A 26379-nucleotide genomic window follows, 5' to 3' on the forward strand; every position below is an offset into this window, starting at 1 on the left:
GGTCTTCAAACTTGGCCCTTTTATGATTTGTGGACTTCAACTCCCAGAATTCCTCAGCCAGCTTGCCCGGCTGAGGAATTCTAGGAGTTGAAGTCCATAAGTCATAAAAGGGCCAAGTTTGAAGACCCCTGTTCTAGTGGAATCAACTCCATTAGAATTGTAACAGAATAATAGAGCTGGAAGGGACCTTGGAGATCTTCTAGTCCAACCCCTTACCCAGGCAGGAAACCCTATACCATTTCAGACAAATAGTTGTCCAATCTCTTCTTTAAAACCTCCAGTGCTGGAGCACTCACAACCTCTGGAGGCAAGTCACTCCACTGATTAAGTAGAATAAGAGAATAAGGTATAACAGGCAATAGATCAGCTACCAAACATAAAAGCACCAAATGCAGGTGAAATACACATGTGACTGTTGAAAGCTGCTTGTGCAGTACAGTGACAATGCTTGCAGTCTCATATCAATATGGGACACAAATTTGTACAATTTAGAAGCTGGAAGAGAACAGTATATACCCCTGTGCTGAAGAAAGAGATGCAAGAAGATGTGCAAATCACTTATACTGCGCTGATTCCTACTGAAAGCAAAGTTTTCCTTTCAATCTTGCCAAGAGGATGGAATAGCCTGTAGCCTACACTGAATATCATGCAAGCGCTTGCCCTCATCTTGGTCTGGATAAAAAGTTTTTCAATTATCTTTCATCAATTGGCATGAGCTCAGGATAGGAGCAGCTGAACAGTACACAGTGTGGATATGGCAGTCTGCCTCCAGAATCGCTTGATAGTGGGATGAGTAGCAATTAAATTGAATGAATGAATGAATGAACACAAAGAAACAAAGAAGCAAGCAAGCAATCTCTTAGCTTGGACAGCGCTTCAAATGTATGAGGTCTTCAAATACCAGCCTTTGTCCTGTTTAAGATAGGACACGTGACAATAATCAGCAAGGGGAGAGATGGGGGAGGAGGGCAGTGGCAGAGTCTATTTCATATTTTTTAAAATTATAATGGGACACCAAAGGAATGGGGATGATGTCATTGGGGAAGATGGCGGTTGAACTTTTCAGTCTTCTTTTACGTTTCTTTGTTAAAATAGGGCAGTGGTTCTCAAGTTTTTGTTCACCGTGGACCCCCTTTCAATATCTTTTGTGCCCATGGTCCATGGGCATGGACCTCCAAGATTTAACTCAAGATTTAGATCATAACATTTCCTCATGCCTTCACAGACCCTCTGTGATGACATCATGCCCCCCTCCAGGGACCTTCAGACCACAGGTTGAGAACCAGAGAAATAGGGGATAGGTTGAGGCAAATGGGATATGTTAGGCTTCCAGCTCTTTTTTCTGGAGAGAAAAAAATCACCCCTGTGAAAATATTTAGACCAGGAGTGTTCAACCTTTACAACTTTAAGATTTGTGGACTGCAGCTACCAGAACATCCCAGCCAGCAGCCATATTCTTAATTTGCATGTCCTTTTGAACCTAAATATGATTATCCTTTGTGATGAGTTACCTTCATTGCCACAAAAGCAGAATCTCCTTTGTATCCTGATCGTGTAAGTTTTAAAGACAGCATCTCCTCATTTTCGCACACTTCATACACATCCTGCATCAGTGCAATTTTACACCATTTTAGTTCCAACCTATTGGAAAAGAGAGGAAGAAAACATAACAAGGAAATCTCACAAAAGCCCCCCCCCAACCCCTGCTTTTTGTCTCTGTGATGCAAATTTATTTTTTCTAGCTGTGTGTCATTGTTTTAAAGAGAAGAATGGTCTTAAGAGAGGTAAGCTGTTGAATTGATCAAAATTAAACACTGTTTGTGTTTTTAGCTGTAGTTTTATACCTGGATCACATCATGTAGAAAACAAAAATGCTTTTACATGGACTAATGACAGCTATTTCTATGATTTTAGCATTAGTGGGTAATGCACGTGCAAATAGAAATGATTTTAATCTCTGGCTTGCAGGTTTATATAGCAAGACATAGGAACAAGCTGGACGGCATTCCCTAATCTGGTGTTAGTTTGACAGATATGGAAAATGACAAACAGGCAAAGGTTCAGTACGAGTAAATCAAAAGACAGTTTGGTATAGTGCTAAAGGTGCTGGTCTAGAAACTAGGAGACTGTGAGTTCTAGTCCTTAGAGTTCTAGTCCTTAGTCATGAAAGCCAGCTAGGTGATTTTGGGCTAGTCACTCACTTTTAGCCCAACCCACCACGCAAGGTTGTTGTCATGGCGAAAAGTAGGAAGAAGGAGCATTATGTATGTTCACTGCCTTGAGTTACTTATAAAGTAATAAAGGTGGGGTAAAAATCCAGTAAGATGGAGATACAATATATAAAGGGGCAGTGGAATAGGATATGCTCAGTGAGTTTCATTTTTCTTTTTTAAAGTTACAAAATAATTCTCCTTCTGTTCCCATCTATAATTTCATTTCATAATGCCTACAATTCTGCAAGGACAAAGGGGAACCTGTTAGACATTTTGAGTAAAAGGCAAGTTAACTACTTTTTGCAGAGCTGAATGTGTAGCTTAAGTGTTCCATAGCCTGACGTCCTACAGATGTTCATGGTCTGCACTTCCTCTCAATATGGCCAAATCCTTGTGAGTCATGAAGTACACAGGACAACTGTCACTGTGGTTTAAGTCTAATCTATTGTACAATATGATAGTAAGAAGGAAACAGCAAAAAATGAATGTCTCATTTTTATTGGATTTTACTTTTTTGACTAAGGACAGAATACAGATGATGGAGATACATGCCATATATAAGTACCCTCATTAAATATAATTAAAGTGAAATCCACATGCTGTAGACCTTATGGCAGCATCAATCAGCCCTTGGGCAAAGACCCAGTGTCATCAGCCTCCCTTCCCAAAGTGATGTTGCCTTCTCTCTAATGAAGTATTCAGCAGGCTGCAGAACAGCCAAGGAAAAGCCAAAAGGACTTCATGTCCTAATACAAGAATGCTACACACACACACACACACACAAGAGAGAGAGAGAGAGAGAGAGAGAGAGAGAGAGAGAGAGAGAGAGAGAGAGAGAGAGAGAGAGAGAGAGAGAGATGTTCTAGGTCACGGGTCGGCAACCCGCGGCTCCCAGTCGCCCGGTGCGCACGCACAACTCCGAACGGGAGGAGGTGCGCGCGCACCACTACAAAGGTTTGGAGAGCTGCGCGCGCACCTCTCTCGCACCTCCGCCCGAACACCCGTTTGGAGACTTGCTGGTGTTCGGGCGGAGGTGCGGTTTGGAGACCTGCTGGTGCCGGTTTAGAAAGCTGCCGCGGCCCGCAGCAGCTTTTTAAACCGGCACCAGCAGGTCTCCAAACTGCTGTTCGGGCGGAGCTGCGCGCGCACCTCTCCAAAGGTTTGGAGAGGTGCACGCGCAGCTCCGCCCGAACACCCGTGTCGAGACCTGCTGGTGTTCGGGCGGAGGTCGGGCAGCAGTTTGGAGGTCCCGGGGGTGGCTCCGGTGACGCCCGGGCTGAAGGCGGCGCCGCAACCCAGCGCCTGTCACCACGGAGACGTGTATGCACGTGCGCGCATGCGCAAAAAACAATGTTTTGTGCATGCGCAAAACATTTTGTTTTATGTGCATGCACGTGCATGGATGCATGTGCGCGGCTCCCACTTTTTTTAATGTGTGATGGAACCGGTTCCCAGTGGCTGTTTTGCTTTTTCAGGTTGCCAACCCCTGTTCTAGGTCATTTTTACACTCATATTATGGCTGCAACTTGAACCACTTGTCCATTCTACATCTAGCATATTGGATGATTTCGGAAATTCAGTGGGAAAGTACCACAGTACCTTCTATTTAAAAATAAATATAATTAATGCTGGAAAAGAGGTATAATGGCACTGAAGCAACTGTTACCATTCCACGGTGTTCTTTTTTTACACTCAAAACCAAAATAGCAAAGAAATAGACAGCAGAGAGGTTTCAGTTAAAGTCACCTATTTGGTCCCTCCAGGGAATCTGATCCAATTACCCGGTATATTAAAAGCAACACCCTACAGAGCTTTTCCCATACTATTTTAAACTTTAACAAGCAAAAAAAGAAGAAGAAGAAGAATGGAAAAAAAGCCAGTCACACTAGGCAGGATTTTAAAAAGAGTCTGTTACTTTTTATTGAAAAGTATGGGCTTTGTGAAATAGTACTGCCTGCTTTATCAAATGCATGGAGCGGCTAAAACTGAGCTACATCTGTTCAGTCACTCTGTGCCTTTGATGAAGTGAGCTATTGATTTAAACAACATTAGGGGGCTACTTATTGTCCATCACAGCTGATGTGAATAGAAGAATGCAACTGGGGTACCGGTAAATGACACTGGTGGTACATTTCCAAAAAAAATACTGTTTCTACCTTCAGAGACATCATTTTGTGCAGTGGGCAGATTTCAGTGCTAGTTAAAAGACAGAGCATGTGCTGACAGCTGTTATTGAAACACTGTTGAGAAAAAGGTCAGGTTTGGGGGAAGCCTTCAAAATATAATTACAGTCTTGTCATTTTGAAAAATCCTACTAAGGATTGTTGCATAGATTTGCGACATGTTAAAATCCCAGAACTATAGTGACCTCTAGCTGTCAGAAAGTACACCAAAAGGCAGTTTTCCCCATTTCCAAGTGGAAGTTTCCTTAGAGGAGTGATTTACAGGAAAAGTTCCCCTCACAAGTAGAAACGCTGTTTATCAGTGTTGTAGTGTCATCCTTAAAGTTGTGCTGCCCTGCGTCACAATGAGCATAGTGCAGGGGTAGGCAACCTCGGCTCTTTTATGACTCATGGACTTCAACTCCCAGAATTCCTGAGTCAGCTGACTCAGGAATTCTGGGAGTTGAAGTCCATGAGTCATAAAAGAGCCAAGGTTGCTTACCCCTGGCATAGTGCTTGTCAATCCTTCACTAAGAAAACGTAATGGAAAAAAACGTGGGTACTTTCCCCCAATTCAGTGCATATTTATAAGAGAAAGAGATAGATTGCCTTGAGATCAGGAGATGAATTGTCCTCAGAGGTCCTAAGATTGGGGAGATATAGACACTCCTCCCCCACCCCCCCATACGCTTTCAACCCTACGTATTGAAGAAGGAAGAGACCCTATGCCACTCAGAAGAACTTGCAACAGAAGCTGCAGCAGAATTTCCTGAAGAAAAGCTGGAAAAATAAGGGTCAAGGGCATTCCTGTCTCTGTGCAGTAGCCAATCAAACTGCAGAGGGTTGTCTATAGCAAAAAGGGTACAGAGGGTTGTCTATAGACTTTAGAAAGAGAACAGAGAAGGGCAACAAAGATGATTGGGGGACTGGAGGCTAAAACATATAGGGAACGGTTGCTGGAATTGGGTATGTGTAGTTTAATGAAGAGAAGGGCGAGGGGTGACATGATAGCAGTGTTTCAATGTCTCAGGGGCTGCCCCAAAGAAGAGGGAGTCAAGCTATTCTCCCAAGCGCCTGAAGGCAGGACAAGAAGCAACAGATGGAAACTAGTCAAGGAGAGAAGCAACCTAGAACTAAGGAGAAACTTCCTGACAGTTAGAACAATTAACCAGTGGAACAACCTGCCTCCAGAAGCGGTGAATGCTCCAACACTGGAAGTTTTTAAGAGGAGACTGGACAGCCATTTGTCTGAAATGGTATAGGGTTTCCTGCGTGAGCAGGGGGTTGGACTAGATGACCTCCAAGGTCCCTTCCAACAACTTCTTCTTCTTCTTCTTCTTCTTCTTCTTCTTCTTCTTCTTCTTCTTCTTCTTCTTATTATTATTATTATTATTATTATTATTATTATTATTATTATTATTATTATTATTATTATTATTATTATTATTATTAAACACAGGAGCAAAATTGAAGAACAATACTTGACTGGCATTAAGTTGGAAAACTCTGCTTTCAACTCAGACCATGAAAGTAGAGGTGGAGGTCTCATTCACAGTAGGCAGGAAGTGAATAGAAAGCAATATTCATTCCTGCCAATCCAGAAGCTATTGGTGATCTGTACTCATGATTAGGGGCCATCTAGCAGGGCAGATGCACCCTTATCTGTGCAATAGGAACTTCTCAGCCTGAATTTCACCTCTGCCAGGAGGTCTTGAACAGGGCAATTTCTTAGCTTCATCTACCTTTATGCCTAAGGATAATGACTAAGTTCATATATCACATTAAGCCATAAACCCAGCAGCTAGGTTCATATTGCATTAAGCCAAACCAAGTTAACAACATTATGCCTTAATGCGGTGGGTAAACCCAGGCAAAGCATATGGGTGCACTGTGAAATCTAAATGGATTTGAAGTATTACTATCATTTAAGAGTCAACACGGCAGCAATCTCCTGGACTAAAAGTTTTCTTTCAATGAAACAACAACAGATATTTTAAAACAACAACAACACTGCTTTAGTGGTGGATTTTGCGGTATAAACCTATAAGGCCCGCCAATTCCATTAGTTCAGTTTCAAAGCTGATTCTACGGGATCTGACTTAAGGAAGCAAGCAGCAATTATTGGGAATGATGCAAATGTTTAAGAGAAAGGAAATCTTAGCTTACATCTGGGGGAGAGAAGAATGTCCTTCAGGATCCGCAACCTGAAATTCCAGATCATCTGAATTTTCCTCCCAGTAAGGATCAATGACATAAAATATTATTTTGCTATTTAAATCTTTCTGGCTGAATTGTTCTTGAATAATTTCTCCTGGTAAAATAAAGAAGATACAGAAAAATCAAAATATTCTTTAAAAAGAGTTGTGTCCATGCTTGTCTAGACCAGGCGGTTTCAAATAATTTCAAGCCGTGGAAATTGCTAGTTAAAAGACAAAAATCTAAACAAATCCCAGAAACCATGATCAAAAGACTAAAGTGTGCTGATAGAAAATTCACTTATGGAACATACTGTAGGCTTCCTCAGAACACAGTTTGAACAACCCTGGTGCAGTCAGTTGTTAGAGATGACAATTGTTACTTGGTCAGGTAATTAAAAAATCACTGAAAAATGTGGCGTGGCTGCCAATGTATCAGGAAAGAAATACAATTCACTAGGATGGGGGTGATGTGATGTTGTTAATTTACTGTCAGTAGCAGAAAAGAATGGCTTAAAGGGTTTGATCAATTTTTCAATTACTTCTTTCAAACTGGAAGGAGTTAGCCTGGATGTTTTGTCCTCAAACACCAAGAACCTGATTCATTCATTCTCTCTCTCCCTCCCTCCCTCTTTCCCTCTCTCCCTCTCTCTCTCTCTCTGTCTCTGTCTCTCTCTCTCTGTCTCTCTCTGTCTCTGTCTGTCTATATATATATATATATATATATATATATATATATATATATATATATATATATATATATATATATATATACAGTATACACACACACACACACACACATATATGCATACAGTATACACACACACACACACACACACACACATGCATGCAATGGTAGCACATTTAATCCTGTACAGCCATCACAAACTTTGTGGTAAGTAATTCAAATTTATGACCGATCCATTCCAGCAAATTCATATAGATATTTAATAACATTGGAAATACGGGTAGTCCTCAGTTAATGATCGTAACTGGAATTTCCATTGCTAAGCCATTCAGTCGTAAAGCATAATATCATGTGACTACATTGCTTATTATCAACAGCCCCAGCAGTCCCTGCTGGTTGTCATTAAGTGACAATGCTGGGTCGTTAAGCATGGACCTCAACAGGGAAGCCAGGAGGAAGTTGCAAGTCCCAGGCAACTTGCAAGCAGGCTGGTGGGCAGGTAAGTGGCTGCTGTGGTGAGCTGCAAGTATGTCAGATGCAGGGTCAGTGCTCCAGAGGATCAGAGGGCATGCAAGCTGTTGCCATAACCCAGCAGAAGGTGCTCCAAAGGGCAGGAGAGCATGAAAACAGCTGTCTCAGGCTAGCAAGATCACTGCCAGAGCTAGAGTGGCAGGTGCCAGGGGTGGGAGGGTGTGTAAAAGGCTGCTGCAGCCCAGGACAAGCAGAGCTAGACTGGGTGGCCGCTGCTGGAGGTGGGAGGGTGCACAAACGATGGGAACAGGGGCAACTTACAAGAGCGACGTGCAGCCTTCTCTGCCAGCTTCTCCATTAACTTTGCTTGTGAGAGGCTGGCAGAGAAAGTTACAAATGGCAATCACATGATCATGGGATACTGCCACCATCGAAGTGCAATCTGGTTGCCAACCGTCGGATCATGATCATGTAATGGCAGGGGTGCTGGGATGGGCAGATGTTTGAGGACCAGGACAATGTTTGGCATTGTCATAACATTGAATTGTTGCCGAATGAACGGTCTTTAACTGAGGACTACCTGTAGATGGACTCTTGCAAGACCTCTCAAAATACTTTCCTAGGAATTGACCAAGGTTTTCCCAAAGCCACTTTGTACAGAGCCCAGACAGGCAGGAATCCTGGCAGAAGTGGGAACTGTTATGATCAAATCTGTCCTGCCTTTCCAGATTTGCCTCTTTGCTTCTACTCTATTTCTACCTATCCCATTGCTAGTGCTACCAACGCTGCTGTTGAAGGAGATTCTTTCCAGTAAACATGAACAACAAATATGGAACAGACAAAGGGGCCAGGAGAGTTAATGGGGAAAAGCAAGTATGTAGGCTCAAGGTTGACTCAGCCTTCCATCCTTCCGAGGTAGGTAAAATGAGGACCCAGATTGTTGGGGGCAATAAGCTGACTTTGTAATAATGCCGCTTGGGGCCCCCAGAAAGCCCTAATAAGTAGGCATATACATAGAATGAAGGCTATTGCTAAGCACATTGATTTGTGCTTTAGATTGTAAGCTGCCCTGAGTCTTCGGAGAAGGGCGGGATATAAATGGGATTTTAAAAAATAGCTCTAATTTATAAGACATATTGTTAATTTGCAAAATAGCACAGAACCATAGGGGGAAAAACCCCCACCAATTATTTTAAAAAATCTACATACACAACTTGGAGCTATATGTTTCTGTAGAATCTTAACTATATTTTACTGACAAAGATGTCTATTTCTTTCATATTCCGTAATGAATCTACAATGAGCACGCCCAGACTTGGCTTTTGTGGTGATATTGCTACTCATTCAAAGAATGTTATTGGCGATTTGAACAGAACAACGGGGCTGACAGTCAAAAATGACCGCCATCGACGGAGCCTTGCCACCCGGAAACAGCGACAATCAGCTGTTTCACGGTTTGGGAACCCCCCCCTTCGGGAGAAGAGGAGGGGTGATCATTCAGGTAGAGGTAGAGCTCCCCTAGATGCCCAGATCTGGGGAGCGAAGGGAGAGAGCTCCCTCGGAGCCTGAATTCAGCTCCGGACTCGGGGACTCCTCTGTTTTAAGGTTTTAAAACAGAGCAGGACACTGCAACCATCCCTGCATTCAATATTGAACTTTGGATTACTCGGACGCAGGCAGAGCTGAGCAGGAGAATTCTGAATTTGCAAGTACAAGATCTTTAACTCTGGGGAGTTATTTTTTTTTCTCTTCTCCAAAGCTTAATTTAAAAGAAAGGGGAGGAAGATGGCGCCGGAATGAACTTTTAAAAGCTGTAAAAGACTCTTTTAAAAACATTTGAAGCTGGTACAAAAGAGATTTACAATTTACTATTAGAAGAGCCAAAGGATCAAATAATGACATGGGCTGCAACCAGACGAAAGGAACGACAACAGGAACAACAGAAACAGTATTCTAAAATCACAGCTCAAGAATCTACTAATACCAAACCAGTGGGAGGAGTGAGACCAAAGAGGCAGGTGTTTATGGATCTGCAAGATATGTTCCGAAAGCTTCAAGCTGCAAAAGATGGCGACAAAGCTTAATAGAAGGGAAGAATATACTTTTAATTGGAATATATATTCCTATAAAAGCAAAGGGATTTTTGGATTAAAATTTGGTGGATTACATAGAAGATATTTAAGAAAAAGATAAGGCTTTCTTTGCAGTTATTTTTGTTGGACATTATTACAGACTGTATTGTTATAGAAATTAAATTTACCGTATGTTGAATTTAATAGCGGCAGCAAGACTTTGGGTATCGTAATATTGGAAGAAGGAGGATCTGCCTATTATAGAAGAGTGGACTTTAAAAGTTTCGAACTTAGTAGAAATGGAAAAAATTTCAGTATATTTGAAAGGTTAATTGCAGCAAAGATACATTTCGGAATGGAGAAGATGGATTGATTACACTCTGAATAAATATGGGACTAAAAAGTTTTATTTAGCATATGAATGAGTATTAGAATTTAATAAGATGTATTATTGTTTAGTTATGCTTAACGGGAGTTAAAGTGCGATAGGATTTAAAGTGTATTTATAGATAGCATATTCTAGCTCAAGCTTGTTAGATGCAATACCCTGTATTCAGCTCTGGGAAGTGGGGGGGGGGTAGAGGGGGAGGGAAGGGTGGGTTTTATGGGGAGGGGGGAAGTTGGGGGGGAAAGGGAGGGAAGGGTGGGTTTTATGGGGAGGCGGGGGCAATTTATGTTAAAATCTACTGTAAAACATTTCAATAAAAAAAAGAATGTTATTGGCAACCAGAAGCGATCCTCAAATTCTAATTTTTCACAGGCTTCTTCTATCATTCTTCTTCTCCTCACAATACATCAGTTATGTAAAAAGAACTGGAAGAATGGTGAAATGGTTTTTAATTAGTCACAGTAAGACTATCCTTCTGGGAAGGGAAATAATATTAACATTCTGGGAAGGAATAAGAGAGTCAGTTTGGTCCAGAGGATTAGGTACTACACTAGAAACCAGGACAGTGTGATTTCTGGTCCCATCTTAGGCATGAAAGATAGCTGAGCCAGTCACTCTCTCGCAGCCCTACTTACGTACCTCACAGGATTGTTGCTGTGGGGACAATACAATAAGAGGAGAAAGGAGCACTGCGTGCGTTGGCCACCTTGAGTTATTTATACAGTATAAAAAATGTGGAATAAAAAATATTTTTAAAAAACCTTACATCCTTACAAAACATAAGCTGTAATACCCACAAGAGAGATGATATAAGATAGGTTATTAGGACACAATACCTGTTGTTATATTTTGCAAGTAACCATACTGAGTTCCTCGTAAAATTTTAAAAACAATTCGATCATCTTCAGTATCACAATCTGCTGCTCTCAAGGACCGCATTGTAATGTAAATTCCATAGCTGCCATTCTGCAAAAGTTCCACATCTGAAGCTGGACGAAGATGAACAACTTCTGGTGCTACGTTTGCTGGGCTATCCACCTGTAGGAAAAAATAATTTCTATTACTGTTCAAAGGTTAGATTGTAATAAAAGTAATGTGTAAATACTACTTTGTGAAACTGAACACTTGCATAATCAAAATCAACATCCATGCTGTGAACCTAGTCTTAATATTATACAGGGAATCAAGCACATGTAATCTAAATTATATTTGAAGGTTCTGAAAATGTCTGAATGCACTGGAGAAAAAAACATACTGAAATGAATCTTGTTCTATTTTAAACATAAGCATATTCAGTTTTAGTATCTCTTCACTGCTACGGGCTGCATTGTAGCATTATTAAATAAATAGATGCAAAAATCTTATGTTTGCACACTTCCTGTATATTGAATTAAGTCTGTATACATGAATGTAGACGTTTATGTAGAACTTGCCTGAATAATAAATGGCAGGGGGTCTACTTGCAGCTTGTTATTTACAAGAAATCCTTGATTTATTCCATCTGTTGCCATAAATGAAAACCTGTCCACCTGCGAACCACCTCCTCCATGTCTATAGGCTACATTCAGATTGTCCACATCTTGTTGGCTGAAGTTTTGTTGCCATAATCCAGTTTCCCTGTTATAGATTTGACCGTATTGTGGGAACTGTGTTAGGAGAAAAGAAAGATTTTGTGGTGGTGTATCTGGGTCTGAAAGTTGGAGAATATCTGGAGAAAGAACTGCCATGCTGCCTTCAAAGAGTCTCAGGCCCTTGTTCTTGACCACGCTGGGTAAAGTTCGATCCACTGTCCCCAAGATGACCTCAAATTCTCCACGTTTAGTTCTTAACCCATTGCTGACGATGAATCTGGCAAAAAGAGGCAAGGCATCCTTCAGCATGTGTTCTTGTTGCACCATCTACTGAAATGAAACAGACACCTTTACTGAAAAGCTTGTCTCTTACCGTCTACTAAGTCCCAGTTTCTGGCTGAACGGCTCTTGTGGCATGTTTCAAGCACAACATTCAAAACTCAAACTCTAGAAACAGACTACAACTTGTAGAAATGGGCTACAATGGCCTGTATGTTTTACTAATTTCAGTAAATTTAGCAAATTATTAAATATCTGATTTATACATTTTTATTAAATATTTTATTTAGCAATTGCTTCATATTATTATGTTGCCTTCTGAATGTTCAAAATAAAATTCATGGAACTATGTTATAAACCGGGGGTCCCCAACCCCCAGTCCATGGACTGGTACCGGACCGTTGGCATGCCAGCAACCAGTCCGCACAAACAAGCAAAGCCCCATCTGTGGGAATGCAGGCAGCACACAAAACCACACACTTTAAACGGTCACTAAACAAACTGTTGTGAGTCAGGGACTACCTGTACAATGTATTTGAACAATTTAACATCCCAAAACTCTGTCGAAAAATCAAAATGTCTTCCCTGAGCATTGATAAACTAACAGTCCTTTAATTGTCTGGGAAACTGGTTCCAAAGAAGAACAGCAGAATAAATGTATTTATTCCCACCTGAATGGAAATTGAACTAACTTTATATTTTCCAATGAACATTTAATAGCAACCTACCTATTCCAAATCCACACTTTTTCAAATTAGTCAACATTGTCAATTTTAACAAATAGGAAAAAGTATTTTTAGGCAAATAATAAATCTGCACATATTCATTAAAGTAATATACAAAAATGTATTAAAACAAAAAAAATTGTAAATTTTCAAATATCGTAGACTCGGTGCATACACAAGGAGTACAATCCTTAGGTTTGTAGAAATATATAGTCAAGTGTTTATTACATTTAGTGTAGGCTTAAAAAGAATGCTAACATTTGATGAAACAACAGATTCCCCCAAATGAGACAAAGAGAAATCAGAATGGACATTTGAATAAATAAATCTATCTGTTTTTTATAACAACAAAAATAAGAAAATCCATTAGATGTGTTAATTCTAAATCTACTGTGGATATGTTGCTGATTCTAAATTCAAACGCTGGTACATTTAGCTCACTACAATAGAATCAGAGTGCCAGGAAATCATCGTATCACAAGCATAGGCCATGCATAAAATGATAAATATTTTGAAAAATGTAATTCAAGTTTCTTAATCTGAAGGCCTATCCTTGAACACCTGTGTCATGAATATGTCTTAATATGTTAGGTTTACATGCCTGCAATTAAGTGGCTCCACTAAATAGAGTTTGGGATCTACTGATGAGAGCAATGCTGATATCAAAGCTTTTACTGCTGCTTAAGAATTGACCAACGTGTGTGTAGGCCACAGGTCTGCAACCCGCGGCTCCGGAGCCGCATGCGGCTCTTTCAGCCGTCTCCTGCGGCTCCCAGTCCTCTGCCATGTGCAGTCCAAAAAAAAAAGTGTGACTAAAAAAGTTCAACCAATCAATTCAAATATGCAGGGTAGGTGCATATCTCGCCTTGGCTCCACTCTTCAGTCAAACCAGGGTACGCGCATGTGCACACATTTTTTGCAGCTCCCAGTTTTTCCTTTTGTGAGGGAACTGGTTCCGAGTGGCTCTTTCACTGTTTTAGGTTGCTGACCCCTGGTGTAGGCTCTGTGCCATCAAACAGCAGCTGCCCACACTGACCTAGTACTTGTGCCAGGACAAAAACTGATTCTCTGTAATCGGTTTAGTTACACCAGATTTTCATCTGGAATAACAAAGATTATAAGCATATTTGGAGGTTTTCAGAGTGAAGAACACCCACACCAAGTAGACAAAACGCTCTGCTTCACTGACAATGGTTTTCTGACTGAAGGTATCCTTAGTTCTTTTAGAAGGCAACAGGAATTGGCTAACTTTGTTTGGCCTGGAAAACTAAACAGGATGAGGCTTCGTTAGGAACTTCATGAGAACTCCAGAGAGAAGTAAAAAAAAAAAAAAGCAAAAACATAAAACAGAAATGGCAAACCATCCTCGCATTGCTGCCATGAAAATTTGAAGGACATATCAATGATGTGCCATGAAAAAAAAAAATCTATCTCTGGTCTGCTTCAACTCCTGCTTAAAATTAAAGAACCATAAGAAAGCAGAACAGAAGTGCCCCCATAATAGCTCCAGGAATGTATATTATTCCGCAAGACCATCCCGTCTGATGGGATGCATTTCTGTGGACACAAGTTCTCTACAGAGACTCTGGAATTTCTGCTCCCTTAATGTCTCTTGGGTTAAAACCAGCCTGTAGAATAAAAATGTTAATATTAAATTATTATTGGTACTTTGAAAAGGCCAACAAAGGTGCCAGGTTCAAACCTAAGAAAGTGAAGGAGATTTAGTGGACAATTTCGATATGAGACTAGATGAAGGGCTTTGCTATTTTAGTAGATTAATGAATACGAAGCAAACAACATGCCTTGCTAGGTTCTTTGATATAAGAAGGTTGATAGTTTTGAAGGATATGCCAGGTTCCTATCTACCACATGTTGTTTATTTCATGCTGAGTCTTCTCTGTGTTTCCCCCTGGAATAGGGAACAACCAACTTTCTCATAATACTGATGAAATTTAGGAAAAATAACTCTCCAGTTTAGTTGGGAAGGCAAGTTGCATGGTCTGATTTCACCATTATCATGCTTTTGGAGTTCATGGCAATTGAGTTGGCTACAGAACTTGCCATCTGCCGTGGTATTTACAACAGAAAAATGGAATCAGTGATAGTGCCAGCTCATTACAAAACTGATCCACCGTGTCAAAATGGAGGACATTAGCATGTTCTTTTAGCATCCTGCTGCCAGCATCTGATGTCAGATTGCTAATCACTTGAAGTCATCTGTCCTAAACAAGCATTGCCAAATCCTTCTTCCAGGCCAGCAGCAACAGACAATGCTGTAAGTTTATGATGGAATAAAGTGCCTTAACGGACGGTAAAAATCTGATCATTTAATCCCCCCATTTAATTAAATATCACCAGCTCTTGATGTTTTAGTTTTTAATCCATTGCGGTATTTATATTTTACCGTATAACCAAATACCTTGCCAAATTCTAGCAGGCAGGAACATCATTTACTGTGATTAAAATGGAATGTATATCTTCTTTTCCTTAAAATTCTCTTGCTAAAATTAAACAGGCCTGGATTTTAATACGCTAGGCATATAATCTAATGATGTCAGTATAATTTAACTATATATCTATCCATATCTGCGGTCAGTATGGAACCCATTTCTGTATTCAAGCAAACAAATGTAGTATCAATCACTTGAATTAAATGGGGAAGTATTTAATTGGCATTTTGAATCTGGATAAGATCAGGTTTACCAATTAATTAATAAGATAAAAATCACAAATGAGAAGAGCAAACTTATACCAAAGTGTTAATAGATACAGATTTGTTTTATTAATTAGCTGCCATGGTTTTTAATCAGCTAGGCAATGAGATAAAGGTAAAGGTTCCCCCGCACATGCGTGCTACTCGTTTCCAACTCTAGGGGCCGGTGCTCATCTCCGTTTCAAAGCCAAAGAGCCAGCGCTTGTCCGAGGACGTATCCGTGGTCATGTGGCCGGCATGACTAGACGCCAAAGGCGCACGGAACGCTGTTACCTTCCCACCGTAGTGGTCCCTATTTTTCTACTTGCATTTTTACGTGCTTTTGAACTGCTAGGTTGGCAGAAGTAACAGGCACTCACTCTGTTACGCGGCACTCGGGATTCAACCTGCCAAACTGCCGACCTTCTGATTGACAAGCTCAGCGTCCTAACCCACTGAGCCACCGCATCCCTTCAGGCAATGAGATACACAACTGCAAATATATTAGAATATCTTAGAACCTGTTAATGAAAATATGTTTCACAACAATGTAAAAACAATTTTAGCATTTGAGAAATGTCATTTTAATTGTATCACCTGAATTAAGATGCAACAGTATTTAGCAAGGGTCAATTCTGCTTTAACCACAAAACTTACACCTGATTGATATGTTAATAATCAATTAATATTTCAATCTTAGTCTTTGAAAACTATCAAACAATCTTAAATAAAGTATGTTTTGACAAACCCTGAGCATATAATTTAGATTTTTCAATCTGCAAATAACATGTTGCCTTTTTTCCCTATCCATTACTGCAGGTCATGCTGCAATATACCCCTGAAACACAGGATGTTATTTCCTCATAACATTTCATTGTTCAAACATTTTGAATTTTACACTTTTTTATTCCAATTTTTCTTCTGGCTGTAAACATTGAGCGAATGCTTGCATCTGCAAGGTAAATTTATGCTCAAATACATTTGCCTACTTTTTTTTTCATATATCACAGAGTCTGTGGAATTCTGGGAATTGAAGTCCACACATCTTCAAGCTGCTCAGGTTGAGAAACGCTGCAGACTTCAGTGAGAGAACCAAACTGGTATGTGGTTATGGCAGGGCTCTTCAAACTTGGCCCTTTTATGACTTGTGGACTTCAACTCCCAGAATTCCTTAGCCAGGCACGCTGGCTGAGGAATTCTGGGAGTTGAAGTCCACAAGTCATAAAAGGGCCAAGTTTGAAGACCCCTGGGTTATGGTGTAGGACTGGAACTGACGAATGCAGGGTCAAGACCATCTGCAGCCATGGAACCCTACTGGGAGCTGTGAGGTGGTTACTTGCTATCAGCAGAACCAATCTCACAGATTTGTTCAGGGATAACAGGAAGGGAGATCCCAATATGAGGGATAGCAACTTGAATTCTTGGAGACAAGGAAGGATAATTATCTTCCTCACTGCCACCAAGCACATAGCAAATACTGATAATTGAACGAAACTGTGAAGTTAAACGGTCTTCTTTTGTTTGAGCAATTTTATTCCTTTTCTATATTTATCTCACCTTCCTTTTCTAATGGCCCTTATAAGAAGCTAGCAGAGTCTTACCCTCTTTACGTATTATCAGAGTAGAGAAGAAAGTAGAAGCTGTTCTTAAAACTCACAGGAAGAGAGACCTATAGGAAATATACAATGTCTAGGCTCAGGAAAACCCAGACTTAAGGTACATAGGTATGGCCAAGAATGCTGATGAATACTGGGAATGCTTATTAGAAGAATGCAAATAATAAGAAGCAAGAATTGGGGGGGGATGAATGTTCAAAATGAAATATTTCCCCAGCTTTAAACTTTCAAAGTATATACTTAAAAGTTATTTACGCTCGTGTTTGATTTACATTTGAACATTTGTGCATTTAACTTGCCCTCAATAGCTTATTTCATGGATTATTTAACACTTCAATCTATTTTTTATTCATTTAAATATAATTAGAGTATAGACTGGCTTCAAGGATAGCAAACTGCTCCATGAAGCTTACACCAATGACAACAATGGAACATCAAAGTTAAATTAACCTCAGAATGAATAACCAATAAAAGGCAGCTGTAAAATTAAAACAACTTTAAATGTTTAGTTCAATCCTAAGCTAAAACAAATTCCATTTAATAGCTGAATAAAACTTTTAAGAGAAAGTACAGGTAGTTCTTGATTTATGACCACAATGGAGCCTAAAATTTATGTTGTTAAGTAAGTAATGTGGTTAAGTGAATCTGGTTTCCCCATTGACTTTGCTTGTCAGAAGGTCACAGACATGATCCTGGGACACTGCAACCATCATAAATATGAATCAGGTGCCCAGTATCCAAATTTTGTTCACATAACCATGGGGATGCTACAATGGTCGTCAGTCACTTTTTCCAGTGCTGTTGTAACTTCGAACAGTCATTAAACAAACTGTTGTAAGTTGAGGACTACCCATAATCAACAATAATGTGATTTCAAGGTTTTTTTTTATTGAAGAGTTTTACAAAAACAAAATTTTACAATATATCCCCAAATCCCTCCCACCCCAAACCCACCCACTTCCCCCCCCACTTCCCAGAGCTAAATACAGGATTATAGTTACAATAATCATATTCTAAATAAAAATTGTGCATAATATACAATTAACCAAATTCATAATGCGCTTTAACTCTCTTTTAACATAACTACAAACAACGTACCAATAACAATATCCCACTAAAATCTACTCATAAGCTAAATGGAACTTTTTAGTCCCATATTTGTTTTGAATATAATTTATCCATCTCCTCCAAACTGAAATATATCTTTCCTGTGAATGATCCTTCAAATAAGCAGAAATCTTAGACATTTCTGCAAGATTCGAAACTTTAAACACCCATTCTTCTACAGTGGGCAAACTATCCTTCTTCCAATATTGTCCCACCAGTAACCGTGCTGCCGTTATCATGTTCAACATCAAGTTAGTTTCTTTAACATCACAATCTACAACAATACCCAATAAAAACAATTGCGGGGAAAACTTTATCTTTCTCTTAAAAATCTTTTGAATATTCCAGCAAATTTTAATCCAAAAAGCTTTTATATTTCTACAAGTCCACCACATGTGAAAATAAGTAGCTTCTAAACTACCACACCTCCAACATTTAGACTGTAAATTAGGATACATGTTGGACAACTTCTTGGGATCCAGATGCCATCTATAAAACATTTTATAAAAATTTTCTCTTAAATTTTGAGCCTGGGTAAATTTAACATTTCTGACCCAAATTATCTCCCAGGTGTCCAACGAAATTGGTTCCTGAATATTTTGTGCCCACTTTATCATGCAGTCTTTAACCAGTTCCGTTTCCGAATCCAATTCAATTAAAGCATTATATATTCTCTTTATATGTGCACAATTTGAATCTCTAATTTGCTTTACTAAATTTTGATCTGTAATTGTGATGCCAACCTTTTGATCTGACTTCCACCTAGCTTTCAATTGGGTATATTGAAACCAAGAGTAACTTATGTTTTCTTGTCTTAACTCCTCTACTGGTTTAAGTTGCCAATCATTCCCTTGCAATCTAAGTAGTTCCTTATAAGAAACCATATCCATACTCACTCCCATAGATACGCCCTCTATCGCGTGTCCAGGAATTCCCCAAATCGGTATTTTATAATTTAACTTATAATACCGGTAATACTTTTTCCAGACACACAATAAAGCACTTCTAAGAATATGGGATTTAAAAGCCCTGTCTACCTTCTTATCATAAAGCAAGTATGTGTGATTTCAAGGTTTTTGTAAAAGACTCAAAGGATTGGGCCAGCCACAGGGGAATTCAAATAGGACTATCTGATTATGCCATTGCGATGCAAGATCCAGGCCTTTGGTGATGAACTGACACCAATCCCACCGTGACTGTCAACATTTTGATGAAATCAAATATGCAAACACACACAATAAGGTGATAATCAGTCCAACAGGTATAGGATTATAGTTGTTATCCTATGACTGCCAATTTACAGAGATGGAGATACAAGTGGGGCTTTGGATTATGAATTTAAAGCGATATGGATGAAAGAAGGTCAAGTAACTCTGTGCCAAGCCTTTTAAGCCTTTGTAAAGGGTTTCCCCCCCAATGCAAAGTCTCTTTCAAGTCAAACTTAACTCATAGTAATTTAAAGGGTATTTTCATGAATTTTCTTTGCCAGCAGTATGGAAGTGGTTTCCCATTGCCATCTTCCAGGATGCTTGCAGCTTCCCAGTTTAGCCTACAGTGTCTGCTTAATTTCCAAATCCAGACTGGTGGTGCTGCCTTCCGAGAAAGCAATATTTTAAACTGAGCTCAGAAATATGTCACCAATAAGAGCAACTGGCGTAGTGCAGAAATTAGGCTTTAACGTGAACTCTGTATTTGCAGAACTGCCTATGAAGTATAGGACCAAGAGCATTCAAGAGCAGCTTATATGATTCTTAAGCATCCCTTTGTTCCAGTATTGGACTCCCGACTCCTATGAACCACAGCTGTCAGAGTTTATGTCAAAGAAATATGGGAGCTGTGGCCTAAAATATTTGGAAGGCACTGCATTGCTAGTCCAACATATTGCTTTGTCTATGGCTATGTAAAGATGAATTAGTCCTAATTTGGATGATTAACAGATGACAGCAAAGAGATATGGAAAACTCATACTCTTGAACGGTTAATAATAATAATAATAATAATAATAATAATAATAATAATAATAATAATAATAATAATAATAATAAAGTTGGAAGGGACCTTGGAGGTCATCTAGTCCAACCCCCTGCTCAGGCAGGAAACCCTATACCATTTCGGACAAGTGGCTGTCTTCTTAAAAACTTCCAGTGTTGGAGCATTCACAGCTTCTGGAGGCAGGTTGTTCCACTGATTGACTGTTCTAACTGTCAGGAAGTTTCTCCTTAGTTCTAGGTTGTTGGGATTTTTGGAACCTGGATCTGAATTTCCTCTGTTGCTCAACCATTTATACTGCCCAATTAAATACACTTCATTATAAAGCAAGACTCTTCTCTGCTTACCTGAATGTATCTCTAGAGGAAGATGCTTTACTACTGTGGACATAGCAGACCTTCTGCCCTGCTATATCCATTTGGCTGAAACTTGTAATGGGAATTCCAGGATAGCTGACATATTCTATCTGTCCATACTGTGGTGGGGAAGTAATTGCGTAGTGTAACTCCTCTGGCTTCTTGGTACCATCAACTGCAAGGAGGACATCGGTCATCAGGAGGCCTTTGTCACCCGTCAGCACAGTGAGGGGTCTCATAAACATTGCAATGTTTCCTATAAAACATTTTGAATATGGGCCATTATCAAATATTTTGTATCAGCCTTTCTCAATATCATGAATCAGGTTACAATTTTTATCCCCCGCTCACCGGGGCATAAAAGTTGCTATATTCTGCCACACATTCATATGCCCAGGCCTATCCCAATTTGATGCTTTCTAGGTATCTAGGTAACGTTGTCCATGGGGTTGCGATGGGTCGGACACGACTTTGCAGCTAACAACAACAACAAGGTATCTTGGACTACATCCTTTCTCTCCTCCTCAATCAGGATAGTGTTTTATTGCACATGCATATGTATTAGTTTTTGCCCCTATCTGGGGAGCATCCAGATGTGCTACACTTCAATTCCCACCCTCTATATCCAGGGTGGGCATTCCCTTGGTCAGAACTGTATATACTGTGTGAAGATCTAAAATAAAATTACCCTTTTCCACATCCTTAATAGCAACAGGAAAAACCACTTCTGGAGATCTGTTGCTTCCATCCCAAAGATGAAAGGAGAAGCTGTCTTCATTGCTTGATCCAAGAGCTCCAGTGTGTCTATACCTCACAGTGTTCATGTCTATATTCTCCTGGGTGCATTTCATCCCTTTGTACAGTGTCACCCAATCGTGATCTACCTAGGACGGGAAATTGAATCATGACTTTGAGATATTATGTGGTGTATTACTATCATCATCATCATCATCATCAATATTAGAGAATTATTATTAACATTACATGCTGTCCATCTCCTAGTAACTCTGGTATTATATTATTGATGCAGTTGTTAAAAAAGATTTTACTACTGAACACAAGCTCTAAAACAAACTCCAGTCTTCTTCGACTTGGCACTCATCCCATCAAAAAGTCAGCCAACACACAAAACACACGCTCATGCCCTGGCTACCAAAATTTTCTCAAAAATCCACTTTTTTCCTGACTGCTTGATGCAGGCCTAGCTTTTATACACCAGTGACTGCCATTTATATCACAGTGGCAGCACTAAGGACTTTATTTGTAGGAGATAGCTAATCAGACATGCCTGCTAAATGTGCTCTACAATTCAATCAGCGTTGTGAAACTGACTGTGGGATTACTGTAGGAACTTTGGAAGACTAGGTTATGTAAAATCAACGTGTGAAGCTGAGACAAGAAGGTGATAAGTGCCAAGGGTGGAGGGGTAAACTATAATCTCTACTTCTGCTAAGGTCTTGGAAGGCAGAAGAGGGCCAGTTTCTTCTTTTAAAAAACTATATTCATTTCAAAGGTATACAAAGGGATGATGACCCCATCCTGTGCACATCTGCAGGCAGATAACTGGAATAATATCAAAAAAAGAAATAAGATACAAGTCGAGCTGGAACTGTAATATCATTGGCTGCCAAATTTTCTTTGCTTTTCTAAGACATCCCACTTCTCCCTAATTAAACTGGGGTGCCTTATACTCCCTAATTAAACCGGGGTGACTTATACAGCAGCTACCAAGCTTGTCCTGGATCTCTACAACTGCTGTCTCTCCTAGGCCGAAGTGGCTCCAGGTTAGAGCCGCCCCTGAATTTTTGAACTGAGACTCTTAGAATAGTTATGGTTGAGAAGACCTGCCATGTTCCTTGGCAGTGTATAACATTGTTCAGATTCAAAATTAGAAGCATTTTGATTGTTAATAAAAATGTTAAAGCTGTGATGGATTTTCAAAACAATCTCATGCTCATGTTTCCAATATAAACAGGGAACCCTTCAATGGATTATTTCAAAAATCAACTGTAAATTGTATTAGTTGCTGCAGCGTATTTCAGTCCCATGACAGATATCTAAGAAGCAGAAGGATTACACTTTCTCCCATTCTTGGTGAAGACTTGAATCTCTTTTTCCAACACTTTGTTTGCTTTTGTTGAAAAGTAAAAACTAACCTTGAGCTGAAGATGTCCATTTTCTGGAACTCTTTCAAATAGATAATAAATTTGTTCCCGAGGAGTATCTTTATCTTCAGCTGACAAAACAGCACTAGAAATTATCTGTGCTTCCCCCATATTCACCTCTATCTTACCCTTTCTGCAACAGAGAAAACAAAGATTCTTTGGAAGTGTGTTTAAAATGAAAATTATCACTGAAGTGTTCAAGACTCAAAAGAACACATATCTATGTGCACAAAAATTCAGTGCAAGTAGAGAAGGCTCTGTGGCGCTATTGTGTCTCAATGAGATGTATTGAGATTTTAAATTATGAACTGATTCACAAAATTTTATGAAGAAAAATAGAAGCATACTAAATCATGCCCTCTTCTGTTTCTTTTGTGAGTTTTTTTTATAAATTATCACTTCAATCTATTTAAAGTAAAACACAGTTCTTATGATTTTAGAATGAAATTAATTAGAAAGTATTTTTTCTTATCTAGTGGACTGCTCAAATAATATTTTAAACAGAAGGGATGTGAGATTTATTTTTTTTTCCCAGCAGTGTAAGAAGTTTTAGGATACTTTAATTCATATATTTTGGTTTGAAATCAGAATATACTTTTAATATAATTTTTAAGAAAAATGTAATAACCAAAAATGCACATGTGATGTTTAACCAGTGCTTTTTTTGTAAAAGAAAAAGGTGCCGGAACTCACACACGTCATACAACCCACCTTGCCTACACTACAAGATTCCATCCAAAAAAGGTGCCGGAACTCCGTTCTCAGCGTTCTATGAGAAAAAAAGCCCTGTGTTTAACTATACCCCTAAAATATGGAATCTGTCATTTCATGAAATGCTTTAGCTTTAGTAAATCTGTTGCACGGCAAGGAGGAAATGTTACGTAAATGGAAAAAAAGATGAGAACTCTTCTTGTTCTAAAAAATGAAAAAACTGAAACACTATGCTTTTATATAGTCTAGATCAGCGGTAGGCAACCTTGGCTTTTTTATGACTCGTGGACTTCAACTCCCAGAATTCCTGAGCCAGCTGGCTCAGGAATTCTGGGAGTTGAAGTCCATGAGTCATAAAAGAGCCAAGGTTGCCTACCCCTGGTCTAGATTTAATGATAAGCTTAAGGGTTAAATTAGTTTTGTCTGAATAATGTAAATTTTCATAACAACGTATGTTAATTTATATTGACAGTCCATGTATGATATGCCAATAAATAAATAAATAAAGGACATTGTATGAATTTTTCTTTTTTCTGATTAGTTTATCTTTTTGTGTTTCAATTCTATAGCTTTCTTTATTCTTTGTATACTGACTATATTTGTAGGGAGGGGTATACAGAAATACATCTACACACACACAGTATATAAACGGATCAAATTATCATGCTTTGGACAAATTATGGAATGAACCAGCTCTCTGGAAAAGGCTGTGATGCTGGGACAGGCAAAACAAAAGATAAGAGGAGGTGATTTGGACTCAGTTACAACGGAGATGGGTGCATTTCTCATTCAAGTAATTTGATTAAGTGCTGCCACATAGTATAAAAATAAAATAAACATATTTGTGTACTTATGGGTCATAAGTACTTCTGTGAATTTGCAAAGGCTTAATTTTGAAAACAAATCCATACATTTCGCCTGCTAGGAGCACTGATTTATTTTCTAGCTCTAGCTCGAAAAAGCTTCTGAAAAGATTGATGGTGGCAAGCCTGTCCACAAAGTGCTTCCATCCCCTTCAAGTCAAGCTAATCAAGTGCAAAACTGCAACCATGTTCGCAAGTGAGCTAGCTTGTCAATAGGACTGCAGCATTGGCACTGTTTTTCTCTGTACCCAAGACAGAAACAAAATTGATGAAATTGCTCAGAGATGGAGATAAATACTGGGAGGATTTTTTTTTACTGTTTTCTGTGCTTTAGTTTGCTGTTAAAAGACCAGGAGAGAGGCCAGTAGGAAGATGGAAGTCCCATACATATTATAAACAGAATAGGACATTTTATTGCTCATGAGCTTGAATAGCCTCCTGCATCTGTTGCCTAAGAAAAAAGCATATGTATCCTACGCTAATTAGTCTTCAAGGAGCTACAGCATTTCCCATGTCTTGCCACATGTTGCTAAGGGTCTGCACCTTTAAGACTCTCTTACATTAAGACAGGAATGCATTAGCTACAGCTTTTCCAATGGGATTTTCCCAAGGCTGAAGCTTGCTTGGCACAGTGTTGTTTTTGGCCCGCAATCATAAAGAGGTAGATCATCCGATAAAATCGGATTATGACATTTACCATGGATGATCTCCATCAAATGAATGATGGAGAGGGTAAGCCCCCCATTGCTGCTTCAGTTATTTGTTTGGGGGAAGGAAAAGACTCTTTTTTTTTAAAAGCTCCATCAAATGTACTGGAAGGATGGCTCAAAACTGTGCTCATAGACAGATGCACCTAGACTAGCAGTCACACACACACACACACACACACACACACACACACAACCCACCCCTCTGCAAATCAGCAGCTGAAGCCTGCAGCACCAGCATTTAGATTGTCAAATAAAAGTTCATCACTTCATACCTCTCTATTAATGATGAGGCTGGTACTTCATGCTCAACATCACAAATATTGCATTGTAGTTTTTGTCGTGCATCTTCTCAGCACCATTTGAGAAATCGAACATTATAAAATTAATGAGGGGCTGCCACACAGAAGAGGGGGTCAACTAATTCTCCAAAGCACCAGAAGGCAAGACAAGAAACAATGGATGGAAACTAATCGAGAAGAGAAGCAATCTGGAATTAAGGAGAAACTTCCTAACAGGGAGAACAAATTGACCAGTGGAACAGCTTGCCTTCTGAAGTTGTGGGTGCTTCATCATTAGAGGTTTTTAAGAAAAGACTGGACAGCCACCTGTCTGAAATGGTATAGGGCAGGGGTAGGCAACCTTGGCTCTTTTATGACTCGTGGACTTCAACTCCCAGAATTCCTGAGCCAGCTATGCTGAGGGGAAAGGGAGAGGTTTCCATACAGAGCCATGCTGGCTCAGGAATTCTGGGAGTTGAAGTCCACGAGTCATAAAAGAGCCGAGGTTGCCTACCCCTGGTATAGGGTCTCCTGCTGGAACAGGGGTTTGTACTAGGAAGACCTTCAAGGTCTCTTCCAGCTCTATTCTGACCAAAATATTATAGGCTTCCTATCTCAACGTGAGATGCTTTCAACATGGAGCCCCCTCAAAATCCTATCAGGTACTTTCTAGTAAAAGCCTACCTTTCCAATCAGGTGACTTGTCCCACTTAATCGGGGAGTAGTATCATTTTACCTGTTGGGTTCAGACTAGAAAATGCTCTTTTCTTTTCTCGGTGGGTGGTATTCCTCTGCTGCTTGACGAGAGTAACACGGGGAGTTGGAAAGAAAGGGGCAATAAGAAGAGCTCATTCATAATTAATGCTTCAAGGTAAAGATTTAATGCTGGAAGCTCCCCTAAGGGCTTGTTAGGTGGTTCTGATGGAATAGTCAACGTCAGAGCTGCAGAGGGTTTTCGCTGTCCCTTGAATTCATCCCAGTTAACATGGCTAAACATAAAGCACAGAGAACAGCTGGTAAATAGAATCTGAATTCCCTTTGGAATTTGGCAGAGAGTCATCCTAGTTTTCTAATAGTTTTTTTTTTAATGCAATATAGTCTGTGTCCATCTGTGTTAGCCGTGGAAGG

At 39.6% G+C, this 26379-nt stretch overlaps 1 protein-coding gene across 1 annotated transcript in view; it reads right to left on the reverse strand.

Annotated features, from left to right (window-relative positions):
- FREM1 (FRAS1 related extracellular matrix 1) overlaps positions 1 to 26379 on the reverse strand; it is a gene marked incomplete at its 5' end in the record, with an annotated part of 85530 nt that overhangs the window by 17293 nt on the left and 41858 nt on the right. The window contains 7 exons of the mRNA XM_081316259.1: positions 1512 to 1641; positions 6542 to 6686; positions 11026 to 11227; positions 11623 to 12037; positions 20516 to 20780; positions 21213 to 21404; positions 22677 to 22822. Coding sequence (XP_081172385.1) covers positions 1512 to 1641; positions 6542 to 6686; positions 11026 to 11227; positions 11623 to 12037; positions 20516 to 20780; positions 21213 to 21404; positions 22677 to 22822 — 1495 coding nt within the window. The remainder of the gene's footprint in view (positions 1 to 1511; positions 1642 to 6541; positions 6687 to 11025; positions 11228 to 11622; positions 12038 to 20515; positions 20781 to 21212; positions 21405 to 22676; positions 22823 to 26379) is intronic.

The sequence above is a fragment of the Vipera berus genome, assembly GCF_964194415.1.
Source record: "Vipera berus genome assembly, chromosome: 2".
Taxonomy (NCBI): Eukaryota; Metazoa; Chordata; class Lepidosauria; order Squamata; family Viperidae; genus Vipera; species Vipera berus.